The 19,454-nt window shown below is 34.3% G+C and overlaps 2 protein-coding genes across 2 annotated transcripts in view; both read right to left on the bottom strand.

Moving 5' to 3' along the window:
• The window catches only part of LOC109055931 (voltage-dependent L-type calcium channel subunit alpha-1F-like), a 30,580-nt gene extending 16,248 nt beyond the window's left edge, over positions 1 to 14,332 (bottom strand). Inside the window, exons 1-21 of the mRNA XM_042762677.1 lie at positions 13,841 to 14,332; positions 12,365 to 12,792; positions 9,972 to 10,111; positions 9,464 to 9,606; positions 9,229 to 9,381; positions 8,903 to 9,099; positions 7,849 to 7,952; positions 7,506 to 7,648; positions 6,716 to 6,781; positions 6,546 to 6,612; positions 6,423 to 6,449; positions 6,126 to 6,286; positions 5,804 to 6,029; positions 4,934 to 5,141; positions 3,052 to 3,172; positions 2,859 to 2,931; positions 2,685 to 2,748; positions 1,634 to 1,691; positions 1,439 to 1,538; positions 1,202 to 1,331; positions 523 to 582 (exon numbers count right to left, since the gene is read on the bottom strand). Of these exons, the coding sequence (XP_042618611.1) occupies positions 523 to 582; positions 1,202 to 1,331; positions 1,439 to 1,538; positions 1,634 to 1,691; positions 2,685 to 2,748; positions 2,859 to 2,931; positions 3,052 to 3,172; positions 4,934 to 5,141; positions 5,804 to 6,029; positions 6,126 to 6,286; positions 6,423 to 6,449; positions 6,546 to 6,612; positions 6,716 to 6,781; positions 7,506 to 7,648; positions 7,849 to 7,952; positions 8,903 to 9,099; positions 9,229 to 9,381; positions 9,464 to 9,606; positions 9,972 to 10,111; positions 12,365 to 12,792; positions 13,841 to 13,859 (2,688 nt within the window). The 5' untranslated portion in view covers positions 13,860 to 14,332. The remainder of the gene's footprint in view (positions 1 to 522; positions 583 to 1,201; positions 1,332 to 1,438; positions 1,539 to 1,633; positions 1,692 to 2,684; positions 2,749 to 2,858; positions 2,932 to 3,051; positions 3,173 to 4,933; positions 5,142 to 5,803; positions 6,030 to 6,125; positions 6,287 to 6,422; positions 6,450 to 6,545; positions 6,613 to 6,715; positions 6,782 to 7,505; positions 7,649 to 7,848; positions 7,953 to 8,902; positions 9,100 to 9,228; positions 9,382 to 9,463; positions 9,607 to 9,971; positions 10,112 to 12,364; positions 12,793 to 13,840) is intronic.
• A 131-nt stretch (positions 14,333 to 14,463) lies between these two features.
• Positions 14,464 to 18,954, bottom strand: LOC109102307 (PRA1 family protein 3-like). The gene is made up of 3 exons (XM_019115646.2): positions 18,521 to 18,954; positions 15,647 to 15,864; positions 14,464 to 15,514 (listed from the first exon to the last, which is right to left on the bottom strand). The coding sequence occupies exons 1-3, from the start codon at positions 18,697 to 18,699 to the stop codon at positions 15,375 to 15,377; spliced, it is 537 nt and encodes a 178-aa protein (XP_018971191.1). The 5' UTR covers positions 18,700 to 18,954; the 3' UTR covers positions 14,464 to 15,374.
• Positions 18,955 to 19,454: the final 500 nt, after the last annotated feature.

Below are 19,454 nucleotides of genomic sequence, written 5' to 3'. Positions count from 1 at the left end.
TTAAATATTAATAATACAATTTAAATTTTAGTTACATTTTTAGTAATTTAGTTCTTTTGTTGTTGTATTTTTTTTATATTTTATGAAGTAATTTGCCAATGCAGCATTCTTTTTTTGTTTTAGTGTATTTTTTCTAATTTTTTATATTTCACCTAGTTTTAGTTAGCAGTTGTTTTTCGTTTCTTCAACCCCCTTATTGACTTGTAGAAAAGTTATTTTTAGTTAGTTCACCACGTTTTTGCATAGCAAAATGCACTTCAACTTTTTGTTTTTAGTGTTTTTAAGTTTGTCCATCTAATATTTGTTATTTTAAAGGATGATTTTGACCTTCATTTTTCAGTTGATATATCATTTCTGATATTTCTAAAGTTTTTTTTTTTTGACAAGGTAGTTTTATTTAGAAGTTTTTTGTTTTAGTTAACAATAATCCCCCTGGCCTTTATTGGACTTGTAGAAAAGATAAAAATCTGTTTGAAGCATAAGAGTGACTTTTTATTATGCATGAGATGATCAATAGTTTACCTTCAACATGATCTCAATAGTGAAGACGGTGGTAAAGACATAATCAGCATAGCCCAGCATCTATCATAAGACATAAAAACAGCAATTATATAAAGGCACCTGGTCAATCTCATAATTTCATGTCATATTTCACACCAAAATATAAAATACTTTGCATAAAAAAAAAAAAAAAAAAATTATGATCATTAAGAAGAAAAATACATTTTATTTTAATTTTGTAATTTAAGAATACAATTGTAAACATACTATTTGCTGATTTTAAGGAAAATTATACAGATAAATATTTAAATTATATGCTGTGATTATATTAAAAAATGTAATGATTTTGCATTAAAGTAATAAATGTGAATAATAAATTCATGCTTAAATGAAAATAATCACAAGGGAAAAATGGATGTAAAATTAGGGAATCATGGGAACAGGAATCATGGGAACCACAGTCCTCTTGAGAAAAGCCATGCAGCGGGGACACAACATCTATCAAGGTTTTAAGACCATCAAATGCTAATTTTGCAGGGCCAGTAAGTGCGCCTGAGTACAGTTTATTTCAGAATTGTAAAATTCTATATTTATAATTTTGTTCACTATTTTTAACAATAGGAACACTGACTGATCTGCACACAGACTGGCCCTCAAGTGCTCTGATCTAGTCCTCTATTCTAGAGGTGCATGAACTTACAACATTCCTGACAGAATGAGTTTTGATTGGGTCTTCAGCAGCCAATGAAAAACTACTGAATATGATGAAGATGAGGATGATGTTGGTGAAGTAATGATGATGAATGAGGTTGTGGCAGGCGACTCTGAGACTAAGTGAATATTAGCATGGTCAATTTCAGGTCAGAGATAAGAAAAAATATTATTAACCACCATAATTTGTAAAAAAAAAAAAAAAAAAAAAAAAATTTTAACATACCAGTTTTTCTTTCCAAGGATGAAAAAAGAACTTCCATCAGGAATGGGTACAATTTTCTCTTTGGGTTGAAAACTTTCAACTTTCAAGGGAGTGCCTATACCTTTAGAAAATATGAAGATTTAAAAAAAATGTCATTAAATAAATTCACATATATAATGAATGTGAATATAAAGCATTGGACTGGACAGAATTTACCCTCAAGTCCTTCAATTGCTCTCAACTCTTCATGCTCTTCCCAATCCTCCACATCATTCTAAACAAATTAAGAACAAGACAAATATAAAGAATAATATGATGAGAACAATCATAGGAATTATTTAAGTGGATAATTAATAGAAATTATAATCAACAGACAATATAGAAATCCTCAGTCAAATGGAAATCACTTGATTAACTTGCTCTTTGATCATATAATACATGATTAATAAGTGTATATAAAACCATAATTTTTCATTCAACAAAATGTAATAACTTTTACTTTTTCCACTGAAAAAAACATTAATATTAATCAATTATGTCTTCTATCATATGAACAGAGCAGAATAGATTTGGAGAAATTGATCATTACATTATTTGCTCAGTAATGGATTCACTGCAGTGAATGGGTGCCGTCAGAATGAGAGTCCAAACAGCTAATAAAAACATCACAGTAACCCTCAATAATAACTTTAAAGTTCAAAATGTTGCTTTCGGCTAAAATTCAAGACCTCTATCTATAATACTGCATAGATTAAAACTCGTCTGAATCAGGAGAGAAATATGTATAGATCAAGCACAGTATACAAGTGAAAACAGTCCAAAACATCTCTAAACAAATATGTCAGAGGATTATGATGCAACAGAGGATGGACTTTTCACTGAAGAAAGCATTATTTTGGATTATGGATTCATGTTTTGGCCGGAGGAACAATTTAAAGTTATAATGCTTTAATGATGGGTTTTGGTTATTACATACATGCAGCTTTTCACTTCACAAATGTTAACTGATGGACTGGAGTGGTGTGGATTATTGTGATGTTTTTATCAGCTGTTTGAACTCTCATTCTGACGGCACCCATTCACTGCAGAGGATCCATTGGTGAACAAGTGATGTGATGCTACATTTCTACAAATCTGTGCCAATAAAGAAACAAACTAATATACATCTTGCTTTGCCTAAGGGGGAGTACATTTTCATTTTTGGGTGAACTATTCCTTTATATGTGTCTCAAATGCAGAGAGAACGAAAGAGCACTCCAGAACTTACTCCAGCTTCGTCTTCCTCTCTGTCTTCATCATCCTCCCATTCCTCCTCCTCTTCTTTTCTCTCTCTTTAAAACAACAAACAGATTGAGCTCTGTGCCTGTGAATGCAGGACAATAACAAGGATGTGCACATTTTGCTTCTGTCCTGTGTGTCTGTGTGTGTGCATGCTGCCTACTCTTTTTTCTTTTTGCCTCCGTCTCCGGCTAAGTTGTCCACAGCGATAGCCAAGAAGACATTCAACAAGATGTCTGTATGACAAAGTCAAGGGCCAGAAACAAGACTCCAGATACAAGAACAGAATAGCCATATAAAAATATGGAGCTTATAGATTGAATGTATTTTATGCATATTTCACACTGAAAAGATACAGTTACCACAGACAAAAAGAATGACAAAGTAAATAGAGACAATCATGTTGGGAAACACTGGTCCTCCATACGCCATGATGCCATCATACATGACTGAGTTCCAGTCCTCTCCTGTCAGGATCTACATAAGAAACAACTTCAGTTTACATCTCCCAATTCAGTACAGAAACTACCGTATTCTGAATCTTTTCTCAATCTCTTATCATTTGTGTAGTATAATAAAGATGTAAAGAACCATCATTAAAATGAATGCTAATAAAATAAATCATTGTTTTGGACAAAAAAGACACTTCCTACACTATCTGTAGATGCACATAAGCCTATACTCCCTTGTGAAAAAGAAGTGCACTTAATTGTATTGAATGTGCAATTGTAGTGTTCTTTACATCTTAAAAGTATGTTTAAAAAACTATATTGGCAGATAATATAATATTAATGAAATAAAAGGCCACTGAAGTGTACTTAAAGAGAGACACTTTCAAGGCACTTAAGTACACTTTTAAAAAAGGCACTTTAATAATGTCAAATTAAAGGTTTTACTTTAAAGTACATATTAAACCATTATGGTTTAATAATCTTTTGTCGTGCTTTAAATAAGTACATTTATTTTGATACTAACATACTGAAGCACATTATAATTTTAACCGTAGCATGTTATTTGATATTACATTTAAAGTTAATATTTTAAAATACAAATATATTTAAACACATGAGATCCAGGTTTCAGTAGAAATTACATTAAAGTATTTTTTAGTTTACCATAAATGGTAAAGCAGTACACTTTACCCATAATTTAAAGAGTAGTAACAATGAAATATTAATTATGAAATTACATGTAAAGACCTACTTAAGTCCTACTTAAGTTGGTCGATAAAAACACTCTAAATTTCAGTTAATTACATTTAATATAAATATATATATTGCAATTACAGTGGGGGAAACTTTTTTTATATAGTACATTTAAAAGTTTGTTAAGTTTAGGTATTGTGTAGGATTAGGGATGTAGAGTATGGTCATGCAGAACATGTTTATACAATAACTGTTTTATTTCCTATTTGAGTTTATGTATATGTTTTTTTTGTTAGATGCCTGTGTTTGCTGTTATTTATATGAATTAAAATCTTTATTTAACCTTTAATCTTAAAATTAAATGATTATAATCTTAATTTAAGTGATGAAGGATTGAAGTCTAACAGTAATCAGTGTTGAGTCCTGCTGTAAGGTTAACCCTGCCTGTTTAAAATGTTTGAAAAACATTTGTTAGAAATTTTGAAAAGTAATGTAATCAGTTATATTAATAAAGTAATTGAAATAGTTACACTACCTATTACATTTTAAATAGGGTAACTTATAATCTGTAACATATTACATTTCCAAAGTAAACTTCCCAACACTGTTTATAGGTACTAATATACAGCCAATATACAGCCTATATTCAGTTAATAATATGCTAATAAGCAACTAGTTAATAGTGAGAATAGGTCCTCTATACTAAAGTGTTACCATGATTTCTTTATCTGTGTAGATTTATTGTGTTAATAACAACGTCTGGTCAAAATTTCATGGGAATTGCTGCATTGGAACTGTGTTTAATTAAACAAATGTTGATATGTTGAATACTTATTTCCCCCACTGTATGAGTCTAAAAACATTACATTCAGTTCATTTAATTACATTCTTTTAATTCTATCTCACACTCTCACTCACTCTCTCTCTCTCTCTATATATATATGCTTAAGCCTAACTTAAAGCACACTCTTTTTCACATGGGTATACCGTACCTTTACCTTCCACTGTTTTTAAGAGTTTAGATTAGGAGTTAATTGTCATTTAGAAAACACTGTTAGAAAAACACAAATGTATTAGTAACAGAGGCAGTTACCTGGAAACAGGTGAGCAGGGCAGATGGAAAAGTGTCAAAGGTGCTTCTTTTCATTTGAGTCTCATCGAAGTTGAACTTTCCACCAAAGAGCTGCATGCCCAGGAGAGCGAAGATGATGAGGAAGAGGAAGAGCAGCAGCAGCAGGGAGCAAATGGCCTTCATAGAGTTCAGCAAAGAGCTCACCAGGTCTGATAGAGCAGCCCAGTGTCTAAAGACCAGTGTGACACAAAAATTTATTATTTTTAAGTTATTTCCTGGTGGTGATATCAAAATGTAGCCAAAGCATCCATGTTATTTCACTCAGAATATTCTATTTATTATGTGAGTTGTGATGTTAAATAAAGAAAAGACTCATTCTCCTCTCATATTTGAAGTTTCTACTACTGTACCACTTGTCCTACAGCTGCACAAAATGAGAACACATTTTTTATAATTTCTTGGGTCAAGAAAGAGTCAGAGTTTGCAGTATATTTCCTCCTCCTCTACCCTGAAAAACTAGTTCTGCCTGGATGCACATAAATTCGCTGTATAGGGACACTTTCCTCATATCACACATGCACACTCCAGTAAGCCGACAGAACACAGATTAAGGCTTTGGGTAAAATCAGGTAATGGGCAGAAATCTAGATGTCAGTTTATTTTTAAGCTGTTTATGACCTTACGGGGATAAAGGAAAACGAATTAACATGTTTACATGACCACATGCGCTGTCATCTGTAAGCATAATCGGTTTAAAAACATGCATGTAAAAGCACTCAATGAAACCTAAACTACACTGAGACCCATTACCCTTTAGTTGAAATGATACAGCCAAATCATTAATCTCACAGTGAATCTCAAACAGATGGAAACACTTCTGAGCTGAATCACCTCGTGACTTTGAAGATACGGAGCAGACGGACGCAGCGCAGCACAGAGATCCCGATGGGGGGGATCACATCCATCTCCACCAGCACCGTCTCCAGAATCCCACCACACACCACGAAACAATCGAAACGATTGAAGAGCGCCATGAAGTAGATCTGAAAGCCGAAGCTGTAGATCTTCATCAGCATCTCCAGCGTAAACAGAGCCAGAAGGATCTTATTTGCTCGTTCTGGGACATTAAAGAGACCGTATTTAAGACAGGGTCAATTCATGTCATTAAAGGCAAACTCTGGCAACACTCTCAGACACACACTCACACACACACCCTGTATGTCGGTGAGCCACTGGGGTTGGCTGTAGTGTTCAGAGGCGCTGGCGGCAGTGTTGAGGAACACCAGCAGAAGCACCAGCCAGTAGAAATTAGTGGATTTGACAGCCACACGGCAGTTCTTCCTGATGACTAGATTCAAGTGGTACAGCTGCTCACTGAGAAAGAGAAGAACCGGCAAATATATGAATGCATTAAATTAATATGAAACATAAAAAAAAATAAAGTATTTTAGAAATGAAGAGAAGAAATGTTGGGGTTCTGGTAAACATTATTTAACAAATAAACACCTACCAGAAACTTATAGCCATCAGTCGTGCCCTAAGGAAAATGAGAGAATTTAGATCAATGTTAATCAATGTTCTGGTGTTTAATACTTTATAATTGATGGAACAGCAGTATAAACATTGTACTTACGTTATAGATGCACAGCAGCCACTGTCATCATCCAGGAACGCTTCAAACTCAGAGTCTGAATCCGATTCTGAATAAAAGAAAAAGGACTGAATGTGTAACTCAGAAATAAAGTCAGATGTCTGTTGTGTAGTTTTGTAGTTTAAAAATCTGAGTGAAACTGTGTGCAGTACCTCCATCTTCACTGTGTTTGTACCAGCCATATTTCTTCATCATCTTTTTCTTAGCCACCACAGCACCTGCCATTTACACCACAAAAAGGCAAAATGCACAAACAAAAATGTTGTTTATTGACTGAAAAAAATATCTAAAACCTGTCTGTCATGATAAACAGAGCTGGCTGCGCTTGTGAAAATGTGCACTTGTAGTGCACTTCAAATCTTAAAAGTAAATTTTTTCAGTAATGGTACTTGCAGATAAAACAATATTAATGTGATAAATTGCCACTTACTGTAAGTGTCCTTAAAAAGAGTCCACTTTCATGGCTATGTTTCTAAAAACTTTTTTTTGTCCTTTTTAAGTACACATTTAAAAGAGTTTCAATTGAAATGACATTCATGCATATTTTAAATGCTTGTCAGTTTTTGCAGTTTCAATAGAAGTAATTATGAAATTACATATAAAGAGTCCTACTTGGTACAAAACGCAAAAAATTCAGCTAATTGCATTTAATATATATTTAAACTTTAAAATTAAAACTTTCATTTTATTGCAATTATCATGCAATTAAGTGTCTAAAAACATTAAGTATATTCTTTTGAAGTATAATATTTCTTTAATAAGTACTCCTTTTAAGAGTATGCAAGCGTGTACTGTTTTTTCACATGGATGGCACATCATGTGACTTTCTGTCATCTTCAGTGGGCAAAAGTGTTTGTTTATAATTTATATGCTGCTCACTCTCTGTTTTGATAGTGTGATTATGTGTAATATGAAAGGAATACTAAATAAAGCTTATATTACGTTTATTTCCATCCTCATCCATGTCCTCTGCTTCGATGAGCCAGTCCATGTAACCAATCATGTCCTCCTCCATCTGCTGTTTCTCCTGAGCCTTCTGCAGCTCACCGCGACACACGGCCTTCTCTCTCTCTTTAGAGAACTCACTGTGATGTGAAAAAGACACACACATTACAGTCCAAACCTTCACAAGATGACCAACAAATGACATCACAACTCCCCCTTACCCTTAAGTCTCATATATTTACATAGCAGTCTCAACTATTAACCATACTACACTAGACTATTATAAAAACATATATATGAGTTAAAAGGCTTCAACAGGATCAGGGCTGGAGTCACTCACCCGCTCAACACACCCAAAACAAGATTGAGGACAAAGAAAGATCCAAAAATGACCAGAGACACAAAGTAAATCCAAGGCAGCTCAAACCCGATGGAATCATTCATCTGAGAGAAACAATAAGATGTTATAAAGCTGCATATTTGCTGTCAAGTGTTTTTTGAGTGGTATAGATTGGATATAAATGTAAACAGACTGTACTAACAGTCAAGGTTGGTAAGTCATTCTATGTAGTGTTTTTATTGTTACCTAAAACCAAAAACTGGAAAGAAAAATCTAAATTACAGTGAAATAAAATAAAAATATTAAAATTAAACTAAAAAAAAAAGTGGAAATTAAAAATGTTGCCTTGGCAATTAACTGAAATAAATGTAATTTAAGTACTAAAATGAAAATAAAACAAATAAAAATACAGCTAAATAGAAATGTAATTGAAAATGATAGAAATGAAAATGATAATAGGACATAACAAAAGTACTGTAACTTTATCCTGAAATTAAAATAAAAACTTCAAAACATAAATTAAAAGCTAATTTAAAATATTAATAAATTTAATACAATCATAATTAAGACAAATTATATAAATAATACTGAAAAAACACTGATTGTATCACATTAGTCATATTTTAAAAAGTATAATATTTAAACATTTAGGCTATAGACAGTGTGCATTTTAACATTTATTGCCTGGCCTCACTTACTTTAATTTTAAGTGCTTTTTACATTTTTGTTTTTAATAAAAATTAAGGGTCGAGTTGACCCTTAATGGTGTTCTGGAAGAATCGTCATATGTGAGCATGTGTGTTGGTCTGATGATATCAAAAATTTCTTACACACACACACACACACACACACACACACACACACACATATATATATATATATATATAAAATATTGCATAAATTGAACATTCCATAAATTGTAATATTTAAATCAGAAAGAAGGAACATCTCAAATAATCTTCTATTTTAATTCTAATAAATTATCCTGTTTTTGTAACATTAGTAACTATGGCTTAATAAAATCAAGAATGAATAGACGGAGGACAGGCCGTACCCAGTAGAGCACATCAGTCCAGCCCTCCATAGTAATGCACTGGAACACAGTCAGCATGGCAAAGAAGATGTTGTCAAAGTTGGTGATGCCTCCATTGGGTCCCTCCCATCCTCCCCGACACACGGTGTTGTTCCCCACACAGAATCGACCGTTACCAGCAAAAGCACATGGTGTTGGATCATCGTCCACATTTAGATCTTGTCACATGAAAACAAACACAGTTTATTAGGATTTCCATTATTAATAGTGAACAAGCTCCCATTTAAAGGGATGGTTCACCCAAAAATGTCATCATTTCTTTAACATTTCATGTTTGCATTTCTCACCTGTTCCTACATAGAAGCAGGTCTTGTGCATCCTGCCTATGAAGAGCTCCAGCCCAATGATGGCGTAAATGATGATGACAAACATGACCAGCAGACCAATGTGAAGCAGAGGCACCATGGCCTTCATGATGGAGTTCAACACAATCTGCAGACCTGCACACATCACAAACAGAATCACAATCACTGTAGATGTGTACAAATATACAGTCAGAAGAACACATGAACACACACTTACTCGGCACACCGGACACGAGCCGCAGTGGTCGCAGTACTCTGAAAGCTCTCAGCGCTTTGACATCCAGACCGCCTGGTTTACCTGCAGCGTGATGGGCCTCTCCTGGTTTGTGCTCGCCCATCTCAGCTATAACGCTGAAAAGACTGCAAATGGAGCACACATACCTTGTGACCTCTACTGTCAGTTAAGTACATCATGCAGCCTTAAACTTTGTCTTCATTAAACCATTTAAATAAAAATAACACAATAATAAATACATTAAATTAAAGTAAATATATATATATATACATGTATATATATATCCAACTTTACCCCATATATAAAGAATATTCATATAAAGCAATATATACTATATCTTAACCGCGATATTATCTGCTTAATGCAACTAAAAGACATGAAGACGTTACAAACATAAACATTCTGATTTTCTGTAAAGCTGCTTCGAAACGATGTGTATTGTGAAAAGCACTATACAAATACATTTAAAGTGAAGTAACCTCGCACATACCCGACAATGACAATGACAAAATCCAGCAAGTTCCAGCCGCTGCGGATGTAGGCGCTGGGATGCATGACCAGGCCGTACGCGAGAATCTTTGTGAATGTTTCGATGGTGAAAATGACCAGAAACACATACTCCACTTGTTCCTAGGAATAATTAAGGTAGTAAGTACAAGCGAACAAGAATACCCATATATATCATAAATCAAAAATCAAAATACTTACTAAACTTTCAACATACCCTAAAACTTCAAAACTACTAAATTCATGCTGTACCAAATAACCAAATAACTAAGAAATACAAAAAAAAACATAAAAACAAACAGTAGAATCACCAATGTATCTTCAAACAAATATTACTTTCTCAATAAAGCAAATATTCAAACTATCTAAAAACAGCCAATATATATATATATATATATATATATAGAGATGCACCAATGTATCGGCCAATAAATGGTATTGGCTGATTAAAGCAATTATTTACACTATCGGCAATTGGCCAATTGTTTAAAAACAGCTGATGATCAGGGCCGTTTATATCCTGCCAAACAGTGTGGAAAAATGTGTCAGACAGCAGCCTTAGTGAAGAAAATGTTTATTGTGTCAAATTTAGGGCTGTCCAAGTTAAAGCACTAATAATGCAGGTTCTATTTGACCCTGTGAATCACCAGTAGTGTAAGCCAGGGTTGCCAGATCTGCGGTTTTCCCTTCATCAAAGATTATTTGTAATGTGCCTCCCATCCAATAATCGCAAAGAGCTTTGTGCTTTGTTACTTCTGATAAGATATAAAGTCCCAGCTTTCAAATCCTGTACATTTTATGACAAAAATATGCCATTTGATGCCAATATTACCGCCACCTATCTCTCAAGTGGACCACTGACACTCTATCTACAATCTCAATTAGGAGTGTCAATGGTCCACTTGAGCGATAGGTGGCGGTAATGCACTTATAAGTCTGTGATCCACCATAAAGCAAGAAGAATCCCTCATGCACCTGTTGCTGAGAATGCGCTCAGGAGTGAAACAGGGGTAAAAAAACAAAAGTGGATCAGATGTAAAAAACGATATAAATATGTTCAGTTTCTTGCACAGACCGATCAGTTTCTGTCTTTACACATCAATGTATCGTCACGAGCCACAGGGTTTAATTTGGTTTTGTTTGTGTATGGTTTTTTTTTTTTTGTTTTTAGTAACAGTGCATTCAGTTTTTTTACCGTGATGTGTCCCGGGGAATCGATCCGCTTTCACATGCTATACCACTGACTAACAGACCTACATCTTTGATTTTGTGTTAAAAATCTTTCTCTGTGTTCTACTGAAGAAACAAAGTCACCTACATCTTTGATGCCCTGGGGGTAAGCAGATAAACATAAAATTTTCATTTTTGGGTGAACTATCCCTTTAAATCCTGATGGACATTGTTGTGTGAGAAAAATAAAAAACAGACAAAAAAAGAGAAAAAGAAGCATGGAAGCAATCTAACAAGAATTATGATTTGTTGGTATCATAATTGTCTATATTAAATATGCAGTCAGAGAGTAGATCACATTAAGGGCAATGAGCGAGTGGCCATAGTGAGAGAACAGATGGTTGATACGCTTATCCTGTTTGGTATTCAGAGCTGTCAGTCAAACTTCAAGCCTAATGCAATTATAGTGTTGTACCTAACATTGGCAGCTTCACAGGCAGATCATTAAATTAAAATCTATCACAGGCGTTTGGCAGATCCCTCACAGTTTTGTTCACAGGGGCAGATAATTTAAGTACTAATAACAACACTGTAAAAAAAGTCTATGCAGGACATAGGTGTATGTTTGCAAGATTTTGAACCAATCAGCCAGTGGCCGCATGTCATAGTCACCTCATTATTATCAGAACTTTAATTGTCAACTAATCTCTGTTCCTCTGAAATAAATATAATATAAATATAAAAAAACAAGATAAAGTTTATTTTTATTATTATTATTAACAAATGAACTTTAAAATACAAAAAAAAAAAAAAAATAATATAAATATAAAAAAACAAAATAAATTAAAAAATTAAACACTAATTAAAAACATGTTATAAATATCAACAGACTGTATAGAAAAAAATATAGATAGAAATTGGATGTATTTCAATGTTATGGCTGAATATAGGCATTTGTGGGCTTTAATTTTATATTATATTATATATATATATATATATATATATATATATATATATATATATATATATATATATATATAGATAGATATATATATATATATATATCTAATATATGAATGTCAGTAGCCGAACGTGCTTGGGTGGAGCACAGAGGTATATTATTATTATGTGGTTTGATGTGTTGCAGGGGAAATCAGTCTTCATTCACTGTGGCAGATCATGGTAATGTTGGCAATGCACACTCACCAGATTGTGGTTGGTGGCATTGGAATCGTCTTCAGGAAATGGTTTGGACACACCAAGAGCAACACAGTTGGCAAAGATGGCCAATAATATGAATATATCAAAAGGTAAAGGTCTAAGATCAAGGAAACAATTGTCTTGAAAACATACAAGAGAATTCACAAGGTTTGCACACACACACACACACACACACACACACACACACACACACACACACACACATTGGGCAAAAGGATATTTCCACTCCACCAAGGCCAGTGCTGCCATGCGTATAGGGTTGCTGAGAGTGAGGCAGCACAGAGCTCTGGGTGCACGAAGGGCTGATTTGTTAGCTTGCGTGTGCTTCTTGGCTCCTCCAGCTCTCCTTTGCCCTGCTGAACCCGTTGAGTTGAGTGTGTCCGTCTTGCTGGGGTCACCCAAACCGGCCCCATCTGAAATAAAGGGTTTTCTTATTAAAACTATGTCGCCAACAAATGATCTCTGTCTAATTTTAATATTAAAAGATAAAAGTACACTCAAAAAACAAAATCTCTGGCAGTAGTACTTCGGTAGTACTTAGTTTATACACCAGTTCTCACTATTAACTAGTTACTTATTAGCAGGCATATTATTAGCATATTGGCTGTTTATTAGTATTTATAAAACACATATTAAGCACATATTATACTATATATTATAATAGTGAGAATTGGTCCCCAAATTAAAGTGTGACCAAACTGACAATCTACAAACCAGCACCAGCTCATTAGTCAAAGATTCTCCTTTGTGTTCATGTGTTCAGAATAAATGATGACAATTTTTTTTATTTTTGGGTGAACTCTTTAATCACATCAACTCGCATCTCAAAACACAAAAATGACAACAAAAGAAATGTTCCAGCTAAACCATAAAGGCAATAAGAGCAAAGATAATTTAGCATCAGTGAGATTTATGTGATCGGTTTCTAACGTTTAAAGCCTCTGATGTTAAATAAAAAAAGAAAATAGTGAAATAGTCAAAAACTAACAAATAACATACAATTTACCAATTCACCAAACCATCATACTATCAAACAAAAAAAAAATAAAAAATTCCCCATTCAACAAAACAACATAACAATATAAAAAAATAAAGGAATGTTAAATAAAGAGGCCAGATGTGGCAAACAGATACTGTACACTTAAGACGCCTTATAAGGGATTGGGCAGAACTAAGTGACCTAGTTCTGAGAGAAAAGAACAGCTAGTATTTGACACTCTGATAGTATTTATCTATCTATCTATCTATTGCTAGAAATGCAAGGATGTGAACTGCAAATGCAAACATGTAATAAAAAAAAATTAAGAAATGTTTACTGCACCTACAATATATGGGCTAACCTCTATATTTTAAAATGTCATTTGTCAATAATCTGTTTATTATTTTAGTTGAATAACGACAATGCTGTCTTGTCTACTGTGTTGGCAGTGTTTCAGTGCAGGTTTCTGTCAAATCACTCACCTTTCGGGACCGCATCCATATCCACGGCTTCTTCAACACCGTCTGCTTCCTATTCCCACGAACTCACATGAAACAATAACTTACAACACCTTTCATATCTACTGAAGCGCGTCTCGAACAGGTGTCGCGCGCAGCTGAATCCGCTCACGCGAGCTGCAATGAAAACACGCGACTCCAAAGACGGGATTTAAAAGCTAGGTCCAAAGACCAAAACATTTTTAGTAAATGTATTTACACGTAAAAAAAATAATAATAATAAACACGTAGATTGTTTTATATGTAACACTCTCTAAATAAAACAAAAGTGTGTTCTCTCCCCGCGTGAGCGCAGGTCTCGGGTGCGGTAAACCGTGAATGCAGGATTAACTCGCGTGAGCCGGTTAACGGGGATCATTGTGCTCAAACCTTTCAAAAGGGCGGTGGAGGCACGAGGAAAGTTCTGGGTGCCTTGAAGCATGCTAACCAAATATTTCTAAAGTTACTCCAAGTAAACTATTTTTAATCGTAGGAAAATAAAAACAGAATTTGAAACGAAATTATTCTTCACGAGTCACATCTCTATTATAAAGTCATTTTAACGACCACAGCGCCTCTAAGCGGTAGCAGACGACAAGACAAAGGCCGCGAATATATGAAAGTTTATTATAACCATTGCAATGGACGAGCATTTCCTGAAAATACAAGGCAGCTGACGTTGTAAACATTAAATATGCAGGAAATACAAATGCCTTCATTTTTGAAGGAATGATCACTTAAGCAACGATCTTCAACCATATTAAATACCTCGGATAAAGTAAGAATGAGCATAATGCCACATTTCTCTGAATCAGCCAAATCTGTGTTCGGTTACACCTTCAAAAATATTAAGATGAATGTTTATAAAATCATTTATGTATATGACTACAGTTCATATCTCTCCTTAAAATAAGTTCATTTTGCCAAACAATGCCAATTTGTGATGCACAATCCACATACATGGAAACATGATTCATTTTCTTGATCACTCATTTGTGTTGCAATGACAGAGAAGTCTTAACCTTGGCACTTTGTAAGAGTGCAAACAACTCGAAACATGAAATACAATTCAAAACAATCAGTAAAAATAATATTTGGTCAGGTAACAAACAGGCAAAGAGACATCCTTCAAACACAATTCACAAAATCAAGCTCACGAAAAACACACTTAGGGATGGAATAAAGTGTAGGCACAATTAAATCCATAGAATGAAGCCAAAATGTGAAATGAGTAACACTAACCTACATCCTATTTACAAGGCATTATATTGTTGTTCTTATATTTGGGAATCTATAGTTATACACACCTGATCCTGTAATCTTACTTTACTTTTGGCTGTCCTTCATATACTGCATCATAATGTAATCCTGGTCCACTGGGCCCTTCCTGCATTTCTGAGAGACTTTAGCAAAATGCCATACATGTTTTGCCAATTTCTGTTTTCATACATATTTTAAGAACACGTAAGAAGCTCCAGAAGGGGTGAGCGATAGCACAATTAGGTAATAGTTAATACAGCTATGATCCAGCCTCTTGTTCCTGTCCCAGTGCTTCCAGCAGCAGACCCATAGGAGTCCTCTTCAGTCCTATACTCTCCAGCTTATTCTCCAGTTTATTCTTAAGGCTCCTGAGTCTCACTGAAGCATGGATAAGGATCACTACGAGGAGAAAAAGTCAAAAAAGGACTGTCACAGCCATTTAATACACACCGCTTAATCTTGTAAATGCATGTATACAGTACATGCAAAATATTATCAAAACAACAAAGTCACATAAGAAAGATTACTAACTTAAAATGGGGAAGGCAATGCCAATGAGGAAAACAGCTACCCCTCCTAAAACAGACAGAAGAAGGTAGCTGGAGCCCAAAATTGCAGAGACGGCGAGCGATGGATGATTTCTCCGGAATCGCCGGATTACGGCCTTGTTTTCAGCCGCCCAGACAAACCCCAAGAACAGAAGGACCACAACTGTTGCCCCAAGAATCAGCTGGAGTGGTTGGAAATACCTACAACACAATAACACACACAAAAGAAATATAAAATTAAAATAAATAAACATGTAATGACACATGTAATGATAATGAGCATCATCATAAGAAAGATTAACATAATTGTACAAATAAACATAATATGTGTGTGTGTGTGTGTGTGTGTGTGTATAAGATCTTTTTTTATTAAAAAAAAAAAATAAGGACAAAGATACACATTACAAATACACATAATATACAAATAAAACAAAACATTTTTCAGGTACAGTAGGTGTATTTAGCAGTGGCATTCAAGAAACTGAATGAACAAATATAAAAATAAAACATAACTTTATAGTTATCGTTCTTGGTGTGAACGGGCCTTTACAGACACAAATGGACATATCTTGTGTTTAAAAATACACTGTTATGGTTAACAAAGAAAAAAAGAAAGAAACACATCGTAATACAGTGTCTTGGTCTTGTGTGTGGGGATATTGTTCTCAAGCACAGGTCATCAAGCGGTTCTGCATGTGGAAAGTAATCAATGTGATATACATTATATTTGTCATCACATGCATAATCCATCATTCCTTGTATATATTATTTAAAAACAAATTTATTTAATAACACTGATTTTTCACACAAAATAATCACATCTCACACAATAAAAAATACATGTGATAAGTAAAAAAAGGACAATAAAAGCACATTCTAACAGATCAGTAACAATGCAAATGTATAGTATCATCACCTGTGGAAGGATTCACATTATTAAACTCACCCATTTTTTATGTCCACAGACATGCCAGGACAATAAAAGCACTTTCTAACGGCACCAGGGCTTTTTGAATGCCACAGTGTGCACATATTGGGCTACTCTGAAACTGGTCAAAAAATTTCATGGCCACTTTTTTTTTTTTTTTTTTTACTGCTGACCGCTTCTGCCAATGTGCCTACTTTGCAAACATAATACAAAACTTCATCTAAAAAGTAGTATAAAGTTGTGACTGATCATTATAGACAATCACTGAAGCCACTGAACCCATGTGTATATTTCAAATACTTACTTTCAATAATGAAGCTCTTAGCCCTTCTAAGAAATATGATTTTTTATTCATGTCTGGAAAGACCCTCAGGTAGCTTTCCAAACTTTTTGAAATCTGCAAGGACTTTGACTTTTACCTCATCCATCTCGTGCCTCAACACCACACTGACAGATCTGTGGAGGGGTCTTATATATCATTGGTTGTTAACTTGTTATGTTACCCTGTCTATTTCCTCATATGTTAAATTGTTTGACATCACACATTAGATTATAGATATGTAATTGTCCAGAACTGGTCTTCATTACCCAAACATTTACACCAATGGGCCTTCATGTGATTTGAGTAATATTTTAGAAAACAAATATTGCTTGTTGGCTTCAAAAATACTCATTATGAATGTTGTTGTCATAGTGCTTTTTAATTATTATTATTATTTTAATTATACAATTATGAAAGTTGGGTAGGTTGTCTTTTTTCCCCCTTGTTACCTGATCAAAAGAAAATGATTAAAAAAAGGTTATTGTATTATCTTTGGAATTTAAAGCTATTATCTAAATAATGAGCCTGAGATTATGCAATGGCAGAGAATAATCACAACACTGTTGAAATCCAGGCATTAACCTTTGTCAAGTGTCATGTCTTACATATACACATATGTGAATAAAATTAATATTTTGCTCTCTATTCATAGATTTAAATATGGCATCATGAGTGACTTTCATCTTTAACGTGGTTTATTATTTAATTCACATGGAACTAAAATGTTAACTTTTCAATTGTTATGTAAGATTGTAGAATAGGATTAAAATATTGTGAAATGTAAAGCAAGGCTGCTCATTTTACCATCTTACCCTATGCTTCTAACCATACAGAGCATTGTGTGTTTTGCGGAAGAAAAAAAATTAAGAATGTTTATATTTGAATTGAAACATTAAAAAACATTCATTAATTTAATACAAATCTCTAGCTGAAGTTATGTATGCCACCAACTGCAATAAGGAAAGACAGTATTATCACAACTGAAACTTTATTATGCCGCAAAAGATACATTTATACCAGTTTTAAAAGCTTGCAAAATGAAACATTAGTAGCGCTTTAACGCGAAACAGGAAACTCATGAATATTCATTTAACTCCGCCCAGAAAATCTCAGACACCGACTATTTCAGGACACCGGCACTGTTATAGCCTTTTAATACACACTGCATAATCAATCTATTAATTTATTTCGTACATTTCATATAAATGGTGGCCTAATAAGGTACAGGGCACTGAAATGGGTTGGATAATTGTTTATTATCCAATCCTGGGATGGGTTTAAATCATAATTAGGCTACTGCTTTTTAACTATCTAGTGACAGACTGCCAACAAAACAATGTCTTTTATAGCCTAAACCTATCAAAGCCAATTAAACATATCTGCATTATCACTTAAAACTGAAACTCCAAACAGATGTGAATGTTTGTAATAATATAACAATGGCCTAACCTTTTTTTTCTCCAGTTAAGTGACACTACAAAGTAATAAATTGTGAGCCTTTTTAAAAGTGCATTTTATACAGAGCACAACACAAGTGTTGCTCCCGTCTGGGTGACAGAAGAACAGTGAATAGGTCTGGATGAACGAACACGTCACTGTTTCCTTACCCGACCACGAGCAGAAACGCCACGGCGGAGGCTAAATAGTTGGACTGGTAGTATAGCAGGTTGTTAATGATGCGGTTGTTCCACCGGTCTAAGTTACGCACATCAGGCACTGAGAATCGGGCCGAGCCCAGCAGAAAATCATCCAGGGTTCGCAAAGGCGGAGGCTGAACATCCACCATTTTTGACGCGTTGGGTGACTACATTTACCAGCATGCATTGCAGACACACGTGACGCCACTGAAAATAATGGAAACGCGAGAAAAGCTGTCAAATACAAAACGCGTGGAATAAACAACAAATGAAAATAAATAAATATTTAAACAAACAGTTTCTTTAACGTGCGTGTTTAAGATTAAGAAGACATGTAATATTGTGTCTTTATAAAATGCTTTTAAAACTATATGAATAATTACAATAGCCTAATAATAATAATAATAGCCTAATAACAGCAAGAGAACGCACTGGTGTCAAAGGGCAAGCGTGATTTCACCAAATACAACATCCTTGTTGATTCTGGAACAACATTCCAATCAACCAATCAGAATTGAGATACAACTTTTCAGGAAATATCTATTTTAGGTTTACAATGAGGGTTAGGTGCTTCTACACTCTTGTTAATCAGCTGTCATTTCACACTGATTTTAGGAATAAATTATGGGTAGGGTTAGGTTTAGGGGTAGGGATTGGGTTAAGTCTATATTTTTGGACAATAATGTTGATCCAGGATCAACAAAAGATGTTGATCCAGGAACATGTGTTTCTTGGCAAAATCACAGCAACCGTTGTGTCAAAGGCAACAACTGACATCCGAAGGAAATCACTCCCTCTTACTGTTAGACTTAAAGAAGGGAATTCTGACTGTAGCTCTTAAGAGACTGAATATGAACTAAAATGCAAATGTATGTTTGGGGTTTCAACGACTTATGGTCTCTTT

Source organism: Cyprinus carpio, chromosome A8 (assembly GCF_018340385.1).
Source record: "Cyprinus carpio isolate SPL01 chromosome A8, ASM1834038v1, whole genome shotgun sequence".
NCBI lineage: Eukaryota > Metazoa > Chordata > Actinopteri > Cypriniformes > Cyprinidae > Cyprinus > Cyprinus carpio.
Note: the sequence above shows the minus strand (reverse complement) of the source record. Positions and strands in the feature narration are given on the sequence as shown.